General features: G+C 38.8%; 1 protein-coding gene across 6 annotated transcripts in view; it reads right to left on the bottom strand.

The window, feature by feature from the left end:
* Positions 1-19,918, bottom strand: part of LOC124723232 (serine/arginine repetitive matrix protein 2) — a 290,135-nt gene that overhangs the window by 246,929 nt on the left and 23,288 nt on the right. For 5 of the 6 annotated variants that reach the window (XM_047248421.1, XM_047248422.1, XM_047248423.1 and 2 more), the window contains exons 2-4: positions 10,567-10,634; positions 9,553-9,683; positions 8,280-8,420 (exon numbers count right to left, since the gene is read on the bottom strand). In XM_047248421.1, the coding sequence (XP_047104377.1) occupies positions 8,280-8,420; positions 9,553-9,683; positions 10,567-10,606 (312 nt within the window). In that variant the 5' untranslated portion in view covers positions 10,607-10,634. The remainder of the gene's footprint in view (positions 1-8,279; positions 8,421-9,552; positions 9,684-10,566; positions 10,635-19,918) is intronic. The other variant, XM_047248426.1, reaches the window with a different exon arrangement.

Raw genomic sequence — 19,918 nt, 5'->3', positions numbered from 1 at the left:
CAACACAATTACCAAGCTTTGACAACAGATATTAACTGTACACCAGACAATAAACAATTTTCTGTTGTAAAGCCAGAGGAAAATAAGCAGACAAAACTTCTCAAACATCAAGAAACTTCTCTACAGCCAAAAAGCATCAAAATACTGCCCATCACAGTGACCTAGAATGTTAGGAAAGCAGCAAGTACCATATTCAGGTGATGTAATTTTAAAATGTGATTTATCATAGTTATCTTTAGACCAGAAATCACAAAGAGTACATGGTTTGGAGCTGATAATTCATGCCCTAGTTTCCATTATTTTGTGGTGCAGCCGATTTCACTCAAAACACAAACTGTAGATGACTGTGGCATCACATCAAGCTTTCACTACTTTGCTGAGCGTGATGAAAATACACACACTACTGACTGTTGACTACAGATTCAGACAGCTTTCTCTGGGAATGAATATTTCAATCATTCACAAGAAACTATTGAAGCACAGTGCACCAGAGGTATACACTTGTGTTGATTTGACCAGTAGCATGATTTACGGGGCATGTTCCCACTGGAGTTGGTACGCTACTGACTTCTTCAGACATCTGAGCAGACTTCCCATCCAGATATATGGAGATCTACAGGTTAATGTGGACAATGAACCATCAATTAATCATTTTGCACATCAGCAAGCATTTCCAGGGGCAAAGAAGCAATAAGTGAAATAATCTTTTCACATTACTTGCAAGTTTCTCCAAGTATTCTGATGAGAACAATTACTAACATCACCAATATTCTCCTCAACCCACCCACACAGACAAAAAATATTTTTTTTTTAAATGAGCTTCGGCAGTGTGACAGTGTTAATAAGAACTTCTGTATTATTATTTCTTCTACACTTGCATTTGCCAAAAGTTCTTTCTTTTGTAGTGTCACTAGATTATGAACTGATGACTATAACTGGACTTGATTTGATCACAAAATTTTGTCTGTGGAAGCTGATCCTAGTTAACAGCAAAATAATCTGTGATTACTGTTTATACAATGCAGACTTTCAAGTTCACCTGATTTAGGTTCATTTTGTGCTAATCAACTGCTTCACACAATCAGCATTGTCTTATTTAATTTGACTACATTCCATTACACTTTTATTTTTGCTGCGATTCATCTTATAACTTCTTTTTAAGACACTATCAATCCTGCTCATCTGCTATTCTGAGTCTCTTACCATCTCAGATCGAATTAAAATCTTAATGTCAAATGTTTCTCAAAGTCAGCTTCTTCCAGATTTTTCATTCTGTAAGAAATTCGTGTCAGTACTTTACAACCATGACTTATTAAATTGATGGTTCTATAATATTAACATCTATCAGCACCAGCCTTCTTTGGAAAAAGAATTATGAAATCTTCCTTAAAGTCTGAGGGTATTTTGCCTGTGTTATATATCTTGCATACCAGGAGGAATAGTTTTGTCATGGCATGAGCACCCAAGAATCTTAATAATTCTCTGGGGATCATCTAATCCAGGACCTTCGTTTAGACTTACATTTTTCACTCCTCTGACTAATTCTTTTCAGTCATATCCACATCTCAACTTCATCTCATTCCTCTTCCCATACTGTAATATTGTTTTCGAGTATTTTTTTACCTTGTACAGCCCTCCTATACATTCCTTTTATCTTTCAGCCATCCCTTCTTTGCTTACAAGGGAAACTCCCCATTACAGCCCCCTCAGATTTAGTTGTCAGATGGCCCAGTCGATAGCCCTCAAATACTGAACACCATGAAAACAGGAAGAAGGCCTACTAAACAGAGAAAAAAAGAAGCAAAATAGAAACAGTGAACAGTCCAAGCTCAAGATGTGCAGCACTGAGTATATGTGTGTGGCCACGCCATCACGGTTATGTAGATACGGTATTGGACTGCCAAGGGACAGACAGATCCATGTCAAATCTCAAACATTCCCCGTCTTTTCTGTTTTCACCCACAAAATTATGAACTGTCCATCCAGTTACTGACATGTCTGTTCGCTGTATTCAAATTTGTGTCTGTGTCGTGGTGTAACGTCCGTTTGCAACCACAAAGTGTAATAAAATGACCTCCAGACCTATTTACCAACTATTAGTTCTACACAGATGTCACATGTTATGACTCTTGTGTTCCGTTTTGGAAGTTTTGAATTCCTTTGTTGTAACATTCTTCACATCCGCTTATTCCTTTTCATTTCTGTGAAAGGTCGATGTGGCATGTCGCCTGCTCTCACTATTCATCGCATTTACTTGCAATGGTAATACAACATGACATATTCTATAACCAGTGTATAGTATGACAACTGCTAAGACTACAGAAGGAGAAAAGAGATGTTAATGACCAGACATAAAGTTCATGAATTTTGTGGAAAAAAAAAAAATTAGCACGAGCTAGATTTGGACATGGATCTCCCTCCGCCTTCATAGTCCAACACCGTAACCACATAACCACAACGCTGCAGCGACAAAAATCTTGAGTTAGGACCATTCACTGTTTCTATTTTGCTGCTTTTTTTCACAGTTCAGTACACCTTCTTCCTGTTTTCATGCTCGATCTGTGTTCAGTTTTTGATATGCTACCTACTGGCGCACCTTCAGACTAAATCTGAGGGTGTTGGGATGGGAAGTTTCCCTTGTTAGTACTGGCTAGCTATATGAGCTCTTAATTTCCTACAGGAACTTTCCTACAGGTGGCAATTATCTTTCCTTTGGTCATGCATGCTTCTATAACTTTCAATTTCTTGTCAAACCATTCACGCTCTACCATTTTGCACTTTCTGTCAGTCATATTGTTTAGACTTGGGTATCTCCTTATGCCTGCTCCATTTTGCTGCATTTTTACATTTTTCTCTTTTCGTCATTTAAATTCAGTATCTCTGTCTACAAACACTCTCTGCAAACCAGGTGTGGCACAGGGTGCAGGTATCTTCCCATTCGAATTACGTATTGAGTGGGGGACGAATGACTGCTAAAATGCTTCTATGCATGCTGCAATTAGTCTAATTCTGTATTCACAGTCAGTATGGGGGTCCAATGCATATGTGGCTGAAGAATATGGCTGGATTCTTCAATTAATACTGGTTCTACCAATTTTGTAAGTAGACTTTTGAGGGATAATTTGTTTCTGTCTTCAAGTGTTCGCCAATTCAGGTTTTTCAACATTTCTGATGCTCTCCTGTGACTCAAACACTCCTGTAACCATTCATGCTGTGCTTCTTTGTATATATCCAACATCCCATGTTAGTCCTGTTTCGTATGGGTACCACACATTTGAGCAATATTCTAAGATGAGATACACAAGTGAACTGTAAGCAGTCTCCTTTGTAAGATGATTACATTTTCCCAGTATCCTGCCAATGAACAAAAATCTGTCACCTGTTTGCCTACAGCAAAGCCTATGTTATCATTCCATTTCTTATTCCTAAAAATGATTACACCCACATAGCTGTATGAGGTGATTGATTTTAAATGGGAATCATTAACATTGTCTTCATAGGATACTACATTTTTCATTTTTTGAAGTGCATAATTTTACATATCTGTACATTTAGAGCAAGCAGACAATCTTTGTAGCACTCTGAAATCTTATCAGGATCAGCCTGAATATTTAGGTAGCTTTTTTCAAACTTTACTTCAATACAGACAACTGCATCATTCACAAAAAGCCTGAGGTTGCTATTAATATTGTCTGCTACAGTGTTAATATAAAATACAAACAACATGGGTCCAAATACAATTCTGTGGGGCATGCCTCAAATTACTTCCCCTTCTGGCAATGACCAAGATAACAGGTTGCATGCTGCCTACCCATCAATTCTCAACGCAGTTACAAGTTCTGTTTTAATATCCCAAATAATTGTACACATAAGGACATATGTAGCTCTGATAAGTTGGTAGAACTGTTGAATAAATTCTACAACTATGACTTTCCACATACCTTTCAACCAACTGTCCCTCCTCACTTCCATGGATTGTCTTCTTGAGTAAAGGTATTTTTTTAGTGCCTGGGCAAAAAATTCCCCATGCGTGTGATAACACAGCAATTGTAGCCACTGCACTTTGGGAGTACATTGCGGATTGAAGTGCGATAAAGACATGGCTTCCAATGTAGAACATTGTGCAAATGAACACGAGATAAATAATTTGTCTGACAGCGAAAACGACCACATATCAGAGCATGATCATAATACAGATACTAAGCAATGGGACAAACAGTTATGATTCAGAGGATGTGGCTGCAATATTTCAAGCGAGCTGCAAATGAAAGCATGGCACTCTGGAAAAAATCTGGACGACCAAGAAATGCCGTCACTTACCAAATTTGCTGTGAAATCCATCACTGGAATGGAAGAGCCACAACAGAAGAAAGCTTGATTGTCTTCTGGGAGATATGACATGTGTTCCCAGAAAAAGGACTGGAAAACCAAAACTACGTTCTACATTCTAAGAAGGGATACACAAGTGAACTGTAAGTAGTCGTTAGTAGCATGACTGCATTTTCCTAGTATCCTGCCAAAGAAAAATTCTGTTGCCTGCTAGCTTGCAGCAAAGTCTATGTTATCATTTGATTTCATATTCCTAAAAATTATTACTCCTAGGTATTTGTATGAGTTGACGGATTCTAAATGGGAATCATTAAGACCCGCTGCAGGTTAATATCTAAGGAACATTAATTTTCAGTTTGTAAAGAATGTATCTGTAATGACTCTGGTTAGATATAACAGACAAACTCTGCAGAATACACTGTCTTTGTGAGATCCGTTTTTTTTTTCCAGTAAGAGAAGCGAGTGTTTACATCTTAAAAAATCATTAAATGCATCTTTAAAATACTCTGATATGATGTGTACATGCATATTTCAATTTCCTAAATAGTTCCATGAATATATATATATAATAGGGAAACATTCCACGCGGGAAAAATATATTTAAAAACAAAGATGATGTGACTTACCATACGAAAGCGCTGGCAGGTCGATAGAAACACAAACAAACACATACATACACACAAAATTCCAGCTTTCGCAACTAATGGTTGCTTCGTCAGGAAAGAGGGAAGGAGAGGGAAAGACAAAAGGATGTGGGTTTTAAGGGAGAGGGTAAGGAGTCATTCCAACCCCGGGAGTGGAAAGACCTACCTTAGGGGGAAAAAAGGACAGGTATACACACACACACACACACACACACACACACACACACACACACATAGCCATCCGCACATACACAGACACAAGCAGACATTTGTAAAGGGAAACTCTTGCCATTGATGCCACTTCCTTATACACAAATATTCCGCACGTCCAGGGCCTCGCTGCGATGGAGCATTTCCTTTCACGCCGATCACCTGCCACCCTACCTAAAACCTCTTTCCTCATCACCTTAGCCAGCTTCATCCTGACCCACAACTTCTTCACTTTTGAAGGCCAGACACACCAACAATTAAAGGGAACAGCCATGGGTACCAGGATGGCCCCCTCGTACGCCAACCTATTCATGGGTCGCTTAGAGGAAGCCGCCTTGGTTACCCAGGCCTGCCAACCCAAAGTTTGGTACAGATTTATTGATGACATCTTCATGATCTGGACTCACAGTGAAGAAGAACTCCAGAATTTCCTCTCCAACCTCAACTCCTTTGGTTCCATCAGATTCACCTGGTCCTACTCCAAATCCCATGCCACTTTCCTAGACGTTGACCTCCACCTGTCCAATGGCCAGCTTCACACGTCCGTCCACATCAAACCCACCAACAAGCAACAGTACCTCCATTATGACAGCTGCCACCCATTCCACATCAAACGGTCCCTTCCCTACAGCCTAGGTCTTCATGGCAAACTAATCTGCTCCAGTCCGGAATCCCTGAACCATTACACCAACAACCTGACAACAGCTTTCGCATCCCGCAACTACCCCCCCGACCTGGTACAGAAGCAAATAACCAGAGCCACTTCCTCATCCCCTCAAACCCAGAATCCCCCACAGAAGAACCACAAAAGTGCCCCACTTGTGACAGGATACTTTCCAGGACTGGACCAGACTCTGAATGTGGCTCTCCAGCAGGGATACGACTTCCTCAAATCCTGCCCTGAAATGAGATCCATCCTTCATGAAATCCTTCCCACTCCACCAAGAGTGTCTTTCCGCCGTCCACCTAACCTTCGTAACCTGTTAGTTCATCCCTATGAAATCCCCAAACCACCTTCCCTACCCTCTGGCTCCTATCCTTGTAACCGCCCCCGGTGTAAAACCTGTCCCATGCACCCTCCCACCACCACCTACTCCATTCCTGTAACCCGGAAGGTGTACACGATCAAAGGCAGAGCCACATGTGAAAGCACCCACGTGATTTACCAACTGACCTGCCTACACTGTGATGCATTCTATGTGGGAATGACCAGCAACAAACTGTCCATTCGCATGAATGGACACAGGCAGACAGTGTTTGTTGGTAATGAGGATCACCCTGTGGCTAAACATGCCTTGGTGCACGGCCAGCACATCTTGGCACAGTGTTACACCATCCGGGTTATCTGGATACTTCCCACCAACACCAACCTATCCGAACTCCAGAGATGGGAACTTGCTCTTCAATATATCCTCTCTTCCCATTACCCACCAGGCCTCAATCCCCTCTAATTTCAAGTTGCCGCCACTCATACCTCACCTGTCATTCAACATCATCTTTGCCTCTGCACTTCTGCCTCGACTGACATCTCTGCCCAAACTCTTTGTCTTTAAATATGTCTGCTTGTGTCTGTATATGTGTGGATGGGTGTGTGTGTGTGTGTGTGTGTGTGTGTGTGTGTGTGTGTGTGTGTGTGTGTGTGTGTGTGTGCGCGAGTGTATACCAGTCGTTTTTTCCCCCTAAGGTAAGTCTTTCCGCTCCCGGGATTGGAATGACTCCTTACCCTCTCCCTTAAAACCCACTTCCTTTCATCTTTCCCTCTCCTTCCCTCTTTCCTGATGAGGCAACAGATTGTTGCGAAAGCTTGGATTTTGTGTGTATGTATGTGTCTGTTTGTGTTTCTATCGACCTGCCAGCGCTTTCGTATGGTAAGTCACATCATCTTTGTTTTTAAATATATTTTTCCCGCGTGGAATGTTTCCCTCTATTTTTATATATATATATATATATATATATATATATATATATATATATATATATATATATATATAAAAACAAAGATGAGGTGACTTACCGAACAAAAGCGCTGGCAGGTCGATAGACACACAAACAAACACAAACATACACACAAAATTCGTGTTTGTTTGTGTGTGTATCGACCTGCCAGCGCTTTTGTTCGGTAAGTCACCTCATCTTTGTTTTTATATATAATTTTTCCCACGTGGAATGTTTCCTTCCATTATATATATATATACTGGCGTGGTTCCAAGTCAAATGCTTTTTGAAGTCAAGAAGTACTGTATCTACCTGATTTCCTCGATTCATGGCTTTCACAATGTCATGTGAGAAAGATGATTAGTAGGGTTTCACGTGATCTGACATTTATGGAACGCATGCTGGTTTTGCCCCAGACGCCTCAATAAGTTTGAGTTTAAAATATGCTCTAGGATATCTCCTGTGTCATACAAGGATTTATTCTGGGTCTTTGATCCTCCACTGCCATAATTCATTTCTTAAAGCTACCCAATTGTCTTCTATTGTATTCCTTTCCATAATTTCATTGACTAATGCACACCCGATATTCACAACTGTTTCTGATGCCTTCAATATATCCAGGTCCCGTCTCCTTGATTTCCTTCCTTCCTCCAATTTTAATCTGCTGTACCTAACCAATAAATTACAGTCAGAGTCCACAACTGTCCTGGAAATGTTCTCCAATTTAATACTAAAAAAAGTAGTACCCTACAGCATAATATTTCAAGTATGGCATAAAAAAATCTCTCAAATTAAGAAGTTATCAAATTCCTTAGAAATCAGAAAAATAATAAGTAATTTTGTCCCATTTAGGAGCTGTCCACCAGTAACCACTGTGCTGTAACGAATTTGGTAGTTTAACTATGAATAACTATTTTGTTGTACATCAGTTGCTTGCATCTTTTAACATTTGTGCTTACTGGTACTAGTCATAAATCACCTGTTAACACTGCTATGAGTCATACGTTGTATAAGTTTCCTCTAACTTGATTTATTGTGGTATCACTAAACATATTCATTAAAATATGTGTGTCTTATTTGGTCACTCAAAATTGAACACACAAACATATGTTGGTATTATTATCCAGAAGTCAAACAAAGGTAGGGGAAAATGGCGCTCACCCGAAAAGTGCTGTTACTTGCTGAAGCTGATGGACCTGGTTCATCATGAGTATGGTTTTGCCATGTAAGTGGTGATGCTGAGGTTGAGGGCAATCTATGGCTCCAGTCCACACTGTCCTCCAGTTGTATAGTTTGACACAGCTGCCAGATAAAATATTTCACTAATATAGCATACATCACATTGTTTCTCAGCACCTTTCTATTTGCACATTGTGGAATAAAAATTTACTGCATGGCCAAAAGTTTCTGAACACCCCACTGATTATGCTTCGGGCAACTTCTGGCTATGTATCCAAAATTAAAAATGTTCAAGGACAATGTGTCATCACAGTTCATGTTTTCAGCCAGAATGAATAAACGGAGAAAGTGGTCAAGTCTGAATGTCACAGACTGTATGTGCCCCTTTTGGTCATGCTGTCTGCATGTTTTCAGTTGAGTTATTGTAAAGTTGAAATGTCATGGAAGCATCCAATACAAAGCATATTGCTTGCCGTCTAATAAATGAACTGATAGCAATTGTCAAACTCTACAACATAGTCCGGTAAACTTTTGTTGCAAACGGCTCTGAGCACTATGGGACTTAACATCTGAGGTCATCAGTCCCCTAGACTTACAACTACTTAAACCTAACTAACCTAAGGACATCACACACATCCATGCCTGAGGCAGGATTCGAACCTGCGACCGACTCTTGTTGCAGCTCAGGTTCAAAGGTAAATTACAGAATGATCCCCAAAAGGTTCTAAGATTCAATCTTCAGACTCATACTGTTGCTCGGAAATCACTGGGAAAAAGAACAGATGCACTATGTCACTTTGTTATAAACGACATTGTCACTGGTTTGTGTAGGTGTGGAAGCCTGTATTATGGAGTGATGTGTCATGCTACATGATGATGTAGCACTCATAACGGATGTGCTGATCTAAAAGATGCTTAATACATGGTATCTATTCAAGTTTGTTATAACAACAGTGAAATTTGGGTGAACGATGTCGGGTATGTGCATTTTTCACTAGTCTGCTCTTTGTAATGAACAGTAATGGGTGTTCGGAGATTTTTAGCCACTTAGTGTTAGAGTGTAGCCAATACCTCTAATGCAACATTGAAACAGTAAAACTTTGTTAAGTCATCTTATGCAAATGGAAATATTTTCCCAAACTGAACTCTATTACATCACATGTACATTTATTAATAGCAACTCAAATACTGCAAAAAACTTCAGTGTTATGTATAAAGAAGATTTCAGTGAAATTATTCAAAATCTACATCTCACCTGGAAGGAATTATCATTTGTTGTGTTTGATGGTGATGTTTCTTGACGAGCATCACTTTCCCTGTTAACTGTAGATGGTGAACTGGATGGTCTGCCATTCTCCCAACTGTTGTCCAATTCTACATTCATATCTAAATACGTTTGTAATACAGCAACACATAATTAAGGCAGATCTTCTTAGACAATTTAATACTAATAAGTCACACAAGAATCATGAACATGCAAAGTACCGTTCACTTCTATTCAACAATGAAGTATTGACAGCTTTTTGTCTCTAAGCATTATCTCCCATGTTGCTTAATCAAAATGACAAGTTCGCTCCCTTTGAGCCATGGGACTACACAGTTAACAACAAAAACTGATCCACTCATGAATGTAATGACAATACCTAATGTCACTTTGCTGCAATATGAAAGTGCCAACTAGCAATCTTTCCTACAATATTATGTTACCAGCAAAAAAACTGTGAAATAAAAAGACTCCGATTCAACTGCTCACAGCAATTTACAATACGAAATTTTCAGGTAAATTAACTGACAGTACAGCACAAATTTAACACTTTATTTGAACAAAACAACTGATATGTTTCATATCAATTATTTTACAATATTCTCCTATATCACCATACAATCTACTTTTTCCCTACACAAGGTATTTTAATACAGTTTGAAATCCAAGTGTCTGGGAATAAGACCATGACAGACTCACAGAAAACTAACAGATCAAGTCTTCCAATATCCACTACTTGTGAGCATCTAACCAACAGAAGTTACACTTTAAACAAACAAAAATTTACTGGTGAAGTGAAATTCATTTCTCCACCGCTATAACAATTGGCAGCATGTCTACTTCATCATAATAGACTACAGTTTTTCTATCACTGTGGATTATGCTGAGCTAAAACAAAAACGTAAATTGTGCACTCATCCAAAATGAAATTTTTCTCTTCGAAGTCTATGGAAGTTCTAGTTTGTAGTACATTATTTAAATGAAAAGACTAGAAAAGATAAATACCTGAACTGTGATCAGCTGGATTTGTGTCTTGCCCAGGCATGACTGCTGCCTCGTATATGACAAACAACCTGCAACAAGTGAAAAACATTTTCTTTATATTTATACTAAAATTACAATCAATGTAGCATTTTTTGGTCATTTCATGCAAATTTTATGACTGAATGAATGATATATGTAACAGCATTGAGTAAATATATGAAAAGTTTTTTTCTATGATCAAATGTTTAGTAACAAACTAGAAAAGGCACAAAATGATAAGTTTTTGTTTCCATCACAAACTTTTATAGAAGTACATGAGAAATGCATTAACAAGAGAAATAAAGAGAAACTACTGTCTCTTCATATTATGCTATTTATTGTTTCATTAAGTAAGTTAAATTCTAAGTAATTTAATGCTCCATATGTTCGATGAACATGCACAGAAATTTCTCAAAACAGAACAAATTTCAATAGTAATGATCAATTTCAGAGGTGGCTGGTCATGGTTTAGTAACTATCAAGTTCCAGTAACTTTCTCAATAATTATAAAAGAAAATTACAGACAGCAGAAATGAGTTCTTTGGGAATAGCAGTAAGTTTCACAAGAAGACAAAGGAAAAGAAATAATGGAATAGGGACAGAGTTACTAACTGCGACTATCTGGAATAAATCACTAAAATACTTTATTATAATCAGACTGACTTGCACGAAAGAAAGATAAGATTCTGTCACATTTTAGCTGGTATAGCTTTATCCATCCTCAACTGCTTTTTGAGGGTGTTGGTTTTTCCATGTCTTCCTTGATTGTCAACTTGTAATTCATCCCACCAGCTGGTACTCTGTATCTTTCTTCAATAGAAGTGTGCAAATTTGTTCTAGCCTTTTGTGAATGTCATTATACTTTGCATTTGTAACTCTGTCCCTATTTCATTATTTCTTTTCCTTTGTCTTCTTGTGACTCCTGCTGCTATTCTCAAAGAACTCATTTCTGCTGTGTGTCAAAATCTCTTTCTATTTCCATAGAACCTATATTCCATGTCCTTATAGAAAACTACAAACAGGTACAGCTTTCCAAAATTTTACCCTTGTCTCTCTCCTACTTTTTTCTTTCTGTACAGTTAGCAAATATATTAACATTTCTTTATAATTTCCAATCACCTTACTTCCTAGAAAGATGTTGTGTATACTAGAAAATTGAATGAATTTATTTTTTCGGTTTTTAAAATTCTGTAACTTTATAGACTTTTGATCACAATATGAAGGTTACAATCTGCAGCCATCATGTTAAATTTATAAGAGGAGTTCCTCATTATAAGCAACTATTAACCAGTTATAAACATGAATAATGAATAATAATTAATAACACACAAGTTGTGTGTGGTTCTTGTCTTCCAAATCCACTGCTGTAACAGATCATCTACACACGAATTAGGAGGTACTGGTGACATAAGCTGGGAATTTTTATTGTAACATAAATATAAAATGATTTTGCAATTTAAAAACTGACAAAAATCCCATGAATATTTTTATGCACAAGTATTGAAGATCTTGGTGGTGGCTGAAGATGGCTACAGTATACATTGTCACTGATTACTGCAATAATTAAATAGTATTAAATAAGTGCAAAACGAAAGAGGAAATGAATCTGTTATAAAAGACAGTGGGCTCTGACTCAGGAGGAAGTAGGCTCATGCTCTGTACAGTTATCATGATTTAAGATTTTGGCCACTTCAAGCACATGCTGCCTGTAATAATCTGACAAATGTAATGTCACTGTAAAACAAACCTTTAATGGATAAATTACAATATGATACTATACACCTGTTACCATCAATGTGAAGCAACTGTACATGACACACACATTAAGGAGGAAAATAGATGAGACCAATATGGATTGTTTCTTTTCAGTACTCATAACTCAGCTGCTTGGAGGAAGTAGCTTCATGCATGACTGTAGGTAGCAAAAAATCATATATACTACAGTCACTGAAACAAGGCTGCCAATTATCTTAGCAACAAAAAAGAATTTGACACACTCAGATGAGTGGACTTCTACTACTTGCTCAGCTAGCACATAGCCTCATATGCCATCACCATCAATTGTATGATGTCATGACATACGGCAGATGGAAACTTAATGCCACTTGGAAATTCAAATAAAAAATGTATTTTCTCATTACTGAAACAAGTGACTCTTATGAACGGCTAACGTGGAAGTTCACATTCTTCCCACTAATGTCCAATTATTAACTCAATAAACGTAACAATATTTTGGTATTTACCTAGAAAATAGCACATTCCCCAGTCTTGGTAAATGATAAACGATGCTCCAGATATTCTAGACGGCTCGGCCGACTATGAATACATTTTGAACATTTTATGTTGGATGCAATACAAAGAACTGTGTAAATGATGCTCTAATTTGTAGTGCCTCTGAACTGTGTGTGACTCCATGCAAGAAAAATGATTGCCTGGATCAAGCACCCTTCACCAAAATCAAATCAATGGGGTCACTTTATGAGTCCATGAAATATCTCGACAGAAGTGCATTTTACATGAAATGGAGTCTTAAGTTAATGAGTCTAAAGTTAATATAGGCATTCTGAAAATCCAATACAATTATATTTGCCTTTAATATACCACACATGCAGTTACATTCAGCTGTCACTCAATAAGCACTCCATCACGAAGAATGCAAAAAGCATTTCATGGGTGGTCAGCAACAACATAAAACTGAGATGTACTTTTTGAAGACAAACTGATAACCCATTTCTGTGGTGGCAAGTAAAAAGACTGTGTAACTATTTTAAAATACACAGAGAACACTAGGCACTGAAAGTCAGCAATGAGAAGAATATTACAAGCACTAATATATACTTAACTTATTTACATTTCATTGAAATGTAAAAGCCAACCTGCCATTAAGATTGTTCTTTCTCATCATTTCACAGCATTTGTGAAACATAACATAAAGAGGAAGGGGTATAGGGATATGCATGGCATATGTTTACTGTCTAGCAGAGTAGATGCTAATAGAAACATTTCTGACAAGATAAAACTGTTGAGTCAGACTGCAACACCAGCACAGACACCTGCCATTTGTAACCAGTGCACACTACCAATTACTCTTATCATACGCATTCCATATGGACCAAATCAAAGTGTGAACTAGCCACTTTGAGAACTATGCAGAGGTTCTTCCAAAGTGCTCTTGAATTAACACCCCTGGAAGAAACAAGATATGGTGGAGAGTTCTGAAACTCAGCTACTAAAGCATACCAGGAATTAAGAGAACAACTGCCTTCAGCCACAAATCATGATTTTATTAAAATGCACACCGCATTTCGAGCCCTGGGGCTCATCTTCAGATGCTTTGACAGTCTATATCAACTTTACATTTCGTTTAATTCTGGGCTGTTTCTAGTATAGGTATGAGAGACTAGAAACAGCTGAGAACTAAACAAAATGTAAAGTTGATGTAGACTCTCAAAGCACTTGAAGGTGAGCTGCCATGGCCTGAAATGCATTGTACATTTTAATAAAATCACGATACGTGGCTAACGGCGGTTGTTCTTTATTATGTATGAAAGTAATAGAGGTGTGGAAGAATCACTGCAAACAATGGATAAAATTAAGGAATTAAAAGTCTTTTCCACAAGTGCCAAGATTAACTCTGCTGACAGATACACCTAGACAAATGTGTCACAATTATATTTTTATTTCTTTATTTTATTTATTGGTTATGTAGCCTGACCGGATTAGGGTCTTATCTTAAATTCCTCTCTTACATCTGACTAGGAACAAAATATACCAAAGATATACTGGGGTAATTCATTTTTATGAAAGAAAGTTTTCACTGCTTGAAAATATGCTGTAAGAATAATATGTGGTGCTCACTCATGATCATCTTTTACACATCTGTTCATGGAGCTGGGCATTCTAACTGCCACTGCACTGTATACTTATTCTCTCATGAAGTTTGTGTTGTAAATAATCCACTGCAGTTCAGAAGGAACAATGGTGTATGTAATTACAATACTAGAAGGAAATATGATATTCATTACTCTATATTCAGCTTGTTATTAGCACAAAAATGGGTGTACAATGCTGCAAATCAAATTTCTGGTATCCTACCATATAATATAAAATGTGTGGCAGACAGCAAAGTAAAATTTGGAAACAAACAACGTGTTTCTCCTTGATAACACTTTTTATACCGAAGAAGAATTTCTATTGTTGTAGTGTGTAAACGGTGGTGGGTAGATTACTACCATTTGTATATATAATAATAATAATAATAAATATTTATAAATGTTCACCGTGTACCCATGTTTACAAACTAATTTGCGATGTGAATGTAAAATGACTCATTCCACATCATTACGATTTATCAAGCAAATGATTTATGGAACGTGAAGCTATAACAAAACATTCACAAGATTAGTTTAACATATTTGAAGTCATGTTTAGTATTATGGGAAGTGGAAGGGATAAATAAAGAGATGAAGACTAAAATGAGAGTGGGTGTTGGGAAAGAACAGAATTTAAATAGGGAACTCTGCAAACAGGGGGGGGAGGGTAAAGTTGTGGAGGTGGAGGGGTTACTAGAGTGAGTTGCAGACAGACATATGGGAGAGATGGCTATTGTGAAAGAAGGTGGACCATTAGCTGTCTTTTGGAGTTTGAAAGGGATTTAATTTCTTTGATATTTTGAGGAAAATTGATCCAAAGTCCAGTTTCTCATACCGAAAATGATTTAGAGAAAATGACAGTGTTATGTAAATATACAGAGATGATTTTCTTTGTGGAGAACTATTATTTCCGTTGTGCTGTTCAGATATTAGTGTAAGAGCTTTTTCTGTAATAGAACACCCCATCAACAATGAGGTTATTAAAGACAGGGCACAAGCTCGAATTGGGGAAGGAAATCAGCCACGCCCTTTCAAAGAAACCATCGCAACATTTGTCTTAGAGATTAAGGTAAATCACAGGAAACCTACATCTGGATGGCCCAATGGGGATTGGAACCATCATCCTCCCGAATGCAAATCCAGTGTGGTAACCTATGCATCACCTCACTCAGTTTAGGAAGTGTACCACTTGGTGCACCACAATTTTGTCTCATGAGTGATCTGCTGGTTTAGGTGCTTATAATTTTATATTTCTGTTCTGGTGCATGCAAGGTTTTGCCATTGCAGTATTCATTATGGATGGCACAAAGAAAACCTAACAAATATTACACGAATAAAGAGTATTCACATTCTTTGCGAGTCACTTTATTGAAAACATATCACAACCAGTGGAACATTCCTTGATGCTGACAGTTGCCAGGGAAGGGAACAACTGCAGCACGTGGTGAGAGACGAGGGACCAAATATAGCCACTAAACTATTTAGTACCAGTTGTCAACATGTGTATTTGTCAGAGCCATTGATGATATCCATCTATCAAGCCTGTATTTCAACCAGTGCAATAAACTGAAACACATTCAAAAACAAAACACACTAATTTATCAATAAAGCACCCATGAACAAAGACAGTGTCAGATGGATTAGTAAAGGGTTGCACTTTCTCATTGATTAATGATGGGGGCATACATATTACATAGTTCTGTCACTTGCCACGTTGTACCACATTTTGGTGCATCATACTCAGATGAATGGCAGACGGGATGATGTGGGCAACCATTGAAAGTTAATCATTCAGACAGACAGTATGTCCATAATTAAAGTTCCAGTTTCAAAACACTGTAGTCAGAGAACCTCTGCTCAGAATGACATCAAATTTGGACAATGTGTTATTGATGAAGGAGGAAACATCATGGAACAAGAAAATTTAATGAAAATTTTATCAATAGAGGATGTTGTAAATGTCTTCACATAAAAGGGGGCAGTTATAAATGACAGATGAATTGCAGTACAATGGCTATGGTTTGAGTTGTACATTACACCATTTGTACTGTTCAATGTGCATAATAGTAAAAGCTCTGCAGTCAACAGTTGTGGCACTATTAGTCAGGTAAGCCCATCCACTATGACAAGGTCATACTACATCGGATGGGAAAAATCAGTTTTTAATTGTTCTGACAAACTGCATAGAAAGGAAAATTGTAGTGGTTTCTAACTATCATGAGCCTGGCACACGATTTGTTGAATATGCTGACTACGGTTTTCTGCCCCAAGTTGAAGTCGAGAGAGAGCATGTTCCACAACAGACTGAAGTGTCTCGGGGGTCATGTTTCAATTGTGCTGTGAATGCATGTCCTCAATCAAGCTACGTTCATAACTGGAGTGCTGAACACAATTTTCAGATAACCCCACAGCCAGGAGCCACATGTATTAGGACCAGATGATCTGGATGGCCACGCTGCACGGAAATGACAGCTGATAATTCTACCATTTCTGAAATACCTCTCGGCAGCAGCTCCTTCACAGGGTATGCAACGCGTAGAGGAACTCCATAGTGCATAAAAATGATCCTATTGGTACATCCATGCTGTTCGAGGGCTGGAAAGACATTGGTGTGCAAAAGACACTTGTAGTGTTAACCAGTGACTGTACAAGTATCAGGGCCAGCAGGACTCACCTCCTCGAAAAAATATGGTGCTACGATGAACAATGCAATCAATCTGCACCACACAACCATCTTTGCAGAATTAAGTGGTACAGGATGATGTGCGTGCAGATTTTCTGTTGTCCATATTCTGCAATTCTGCATACTCACATGTCTTTAGAGATGGAAATGAGCTTTGCTCATCAACAGAATGTTCCACGGCCATTCATTGTCCACTTTCATGCAAGCAACAAATTCCAGTCAACATTTGTCTTGCTGGCTGGTCAGCGGGAAGCAACTCCTGAGCATGAGTTAATTTGTAAGGGTAGCAATGCTGGATGCTATGGCGGATTTTATGCATCATGCTTGCAAGCATGTCCAACATTTGGACAATTCCCTGTGCACTGCATATTTGCACACCACCACACTCAATCCCTCCTGCAATGCTGTGATCACATCTTCAACAGACGTCTGATCAAATGCTTTCCTCCCTCTGCCACACTGCACTTTAAAAGAATCCCTCTTTTCAAATTTTGTAATCATTTTCTACAGACCCTAAGCAGACTGAGGACTGAAGCCTTTTTCCATACCCTTGAGTGTCCAGAACTTCTGCAGTGCTACTGGAACAGTCACCGTTCTTGTAAAAGAGCTTTACCAGCAGTGCACAATCCTTCATGCAGGCAGATAATTTGGGCATCTCGGATGCAAACTGAGGAACAACTGTTTGCTGTGCATCTGTTGGTGTGCATATTCGACACGTACAGCGACATCTACTGGTCAAATTTTCATTTTTTTTTCTTTTTTTTCCCTTGGCATTTCCCCCTGTATCAATTATATGCTGTTCAAATTTGACATTCTGAGCAGTGTTTGTCTTTCTACAGTGTTTTGAAACTGGAACTTTAATTATGAACACATTGTACCTCTCTTTCTCAATCCAACAACTCAGTTCATGGAATCAATATTTGAAATAAGAATAATCTTTAGAAAAATTTAAAGTCACTTACTTTGCCCCAAAAAGGTGTCCGTTATTCAGGAACACACATTTTCAATAACTTACAAGCAACTGTAAAAAGTTTAACTGTCAATAAAGTTCAGTTCAGGAACAGCATAAAGGACTTATTGTTGGCCAACTCCTACTCCACTGATCAGTTTCTTAGAAGAACCTACTGAGGTGTACATGTTACTAGTATCATCAAATAACGTGAGCATTGGGACAATCTGACTTCTGTAAAAATTCACTGGAGTAATATGATCATTCTAAATAAGTGTTGTAAAATGATTTTTCTATTTGATGATGCACTTTTTTTTTTTTTTTGGGCGCACAACGTCAATGGTCATTAGCACCCAGACTACGTTAGGAATGCACCGCGAGGCACAAGTTTAAAACAGCAACTAAAAGGGAAAACACGATAAAAGACAGATTGACAGGCATAGGATTAAAAAAACAGCATAATCAAATGTCCTTAGACAGGTGTGTCAAGTTGATAAAACGAAGAACGCGAGCAGCTGCTCCTGGGTCATCCGCTAAAATGGCATCTAAAGTACATCGCAGGCCAAGATCAAGACGCGGTGTATTAAAATCCGGACAGGACGTTAAAATGTGGCGGACCGTCAGCAATTGCCCACATGGGCAGAACGGCGCCGGCACAGCCGTCAGCAGATGGAGATGGCTGAACCGGCAGTGTCCAATTCGTAACCGGGCCAAAACGACCTCCTCCCGCCGAGAAGGGTGTGAGGAGGACGTCCAAGCCGCGGGAAGAGGTTTCAAGGCCCGAAGCTTGTTGTCCGTAAGTGCGGCCCAATCGGCATGCCACAGCGAGAAAATGCACCGACAAATGACCCTGCTACAATCTGATGAAGGGACACAACAAGAAGCTCTCCGAGGCTGGAGGACCGCAGCCTTGGCTGCGGCATCTGCAGCTTTGTTCCCAGGGATACCGACATGGCCAGGAACCCACATAAAGCTAACCGGAGAACCGTCGTCCACCAGCTGCTGAAGGGAGCGTTGGATCCGGTGCACAAAAGGGTGAACCGGATACAGATCACTGAGGCTCTGGATGGCGCTCAGGGAATAGGAGCAGATGACATAAGCCGAATGTCGGTGACGGCAGATGTAAAGAACAGCCTGGTAGAGGGCAAAGAGCTCAGCTGTGAAGACCGAACAATGGCCATGGAGCCGGTATTTGAAACTTTGTGTCCCGACAATAAAAGAACACCCGACCCCGTCATTGGTCTTAGAGCCATCTGTATAAATGAAGGTCATATTAATGAACTTCGAACGAAGTTCGACAAAACGGGAGTGGTATACCGAACCGGGGGTAACCTCCTTTGGGAGCGAGCTGAGGTAAAGGTGAACGCAAACCTGAGCCTGGAGCCAAGGTAGCGTGTGGCTCTCGCCCACTCTAAAGGTTGCAGGGAGTGAAAAATCAAGGTGTTGAAGGAGGTAACGAAAGCGAACTCCAGGGGGTAGCAGGGCAGAGACATACAACCCGTATTGACGGTTACAGCAGCCTAAGAATTATCATATGCACCTCAGCGAATATAAAATTTACACTTTTGTGACAAGTTATTTATTACTTTTTAAGTAAAGATCTATTTAAGATTTTTTGACTTATTTCACTTGCATTAAGGACCATTTCATTTGGGATCTGTGAGAGATATATCAGCATATTTATTTCTCTATGTAAATATTAATTGTTCTACATCCTTTTGAAGCCAAACACAGCCACTATGCACCAAAAACTTAATTCCAAACAACATGTTGCCTTGAAGCCCAACACAGGCACTAAGCACCAAAAACTTAATTCCAAACAAGATGTTG

Source organism: Schistocerca piceifrons, chromosome X (genome assembly GCF_021461385.2).
Source record: "Schistocerca piceifrons isolate TAMUIC-IGC-003096 chromosome X, iqSchPice1.1, whole genome shotgun sequence".
In the NCBI taxonomy this organism is placed as follows: Eukaryota; Metazoa; Arthropoda; class Insecta; order Orthoptera; family Acrididae; genus Schistocerca; species Schistocerca piceifrons.
Note: the sequence above shows the minus strand (reverse complement) of the source record. Positions and strands in the feature narration are given on the sequence as shown.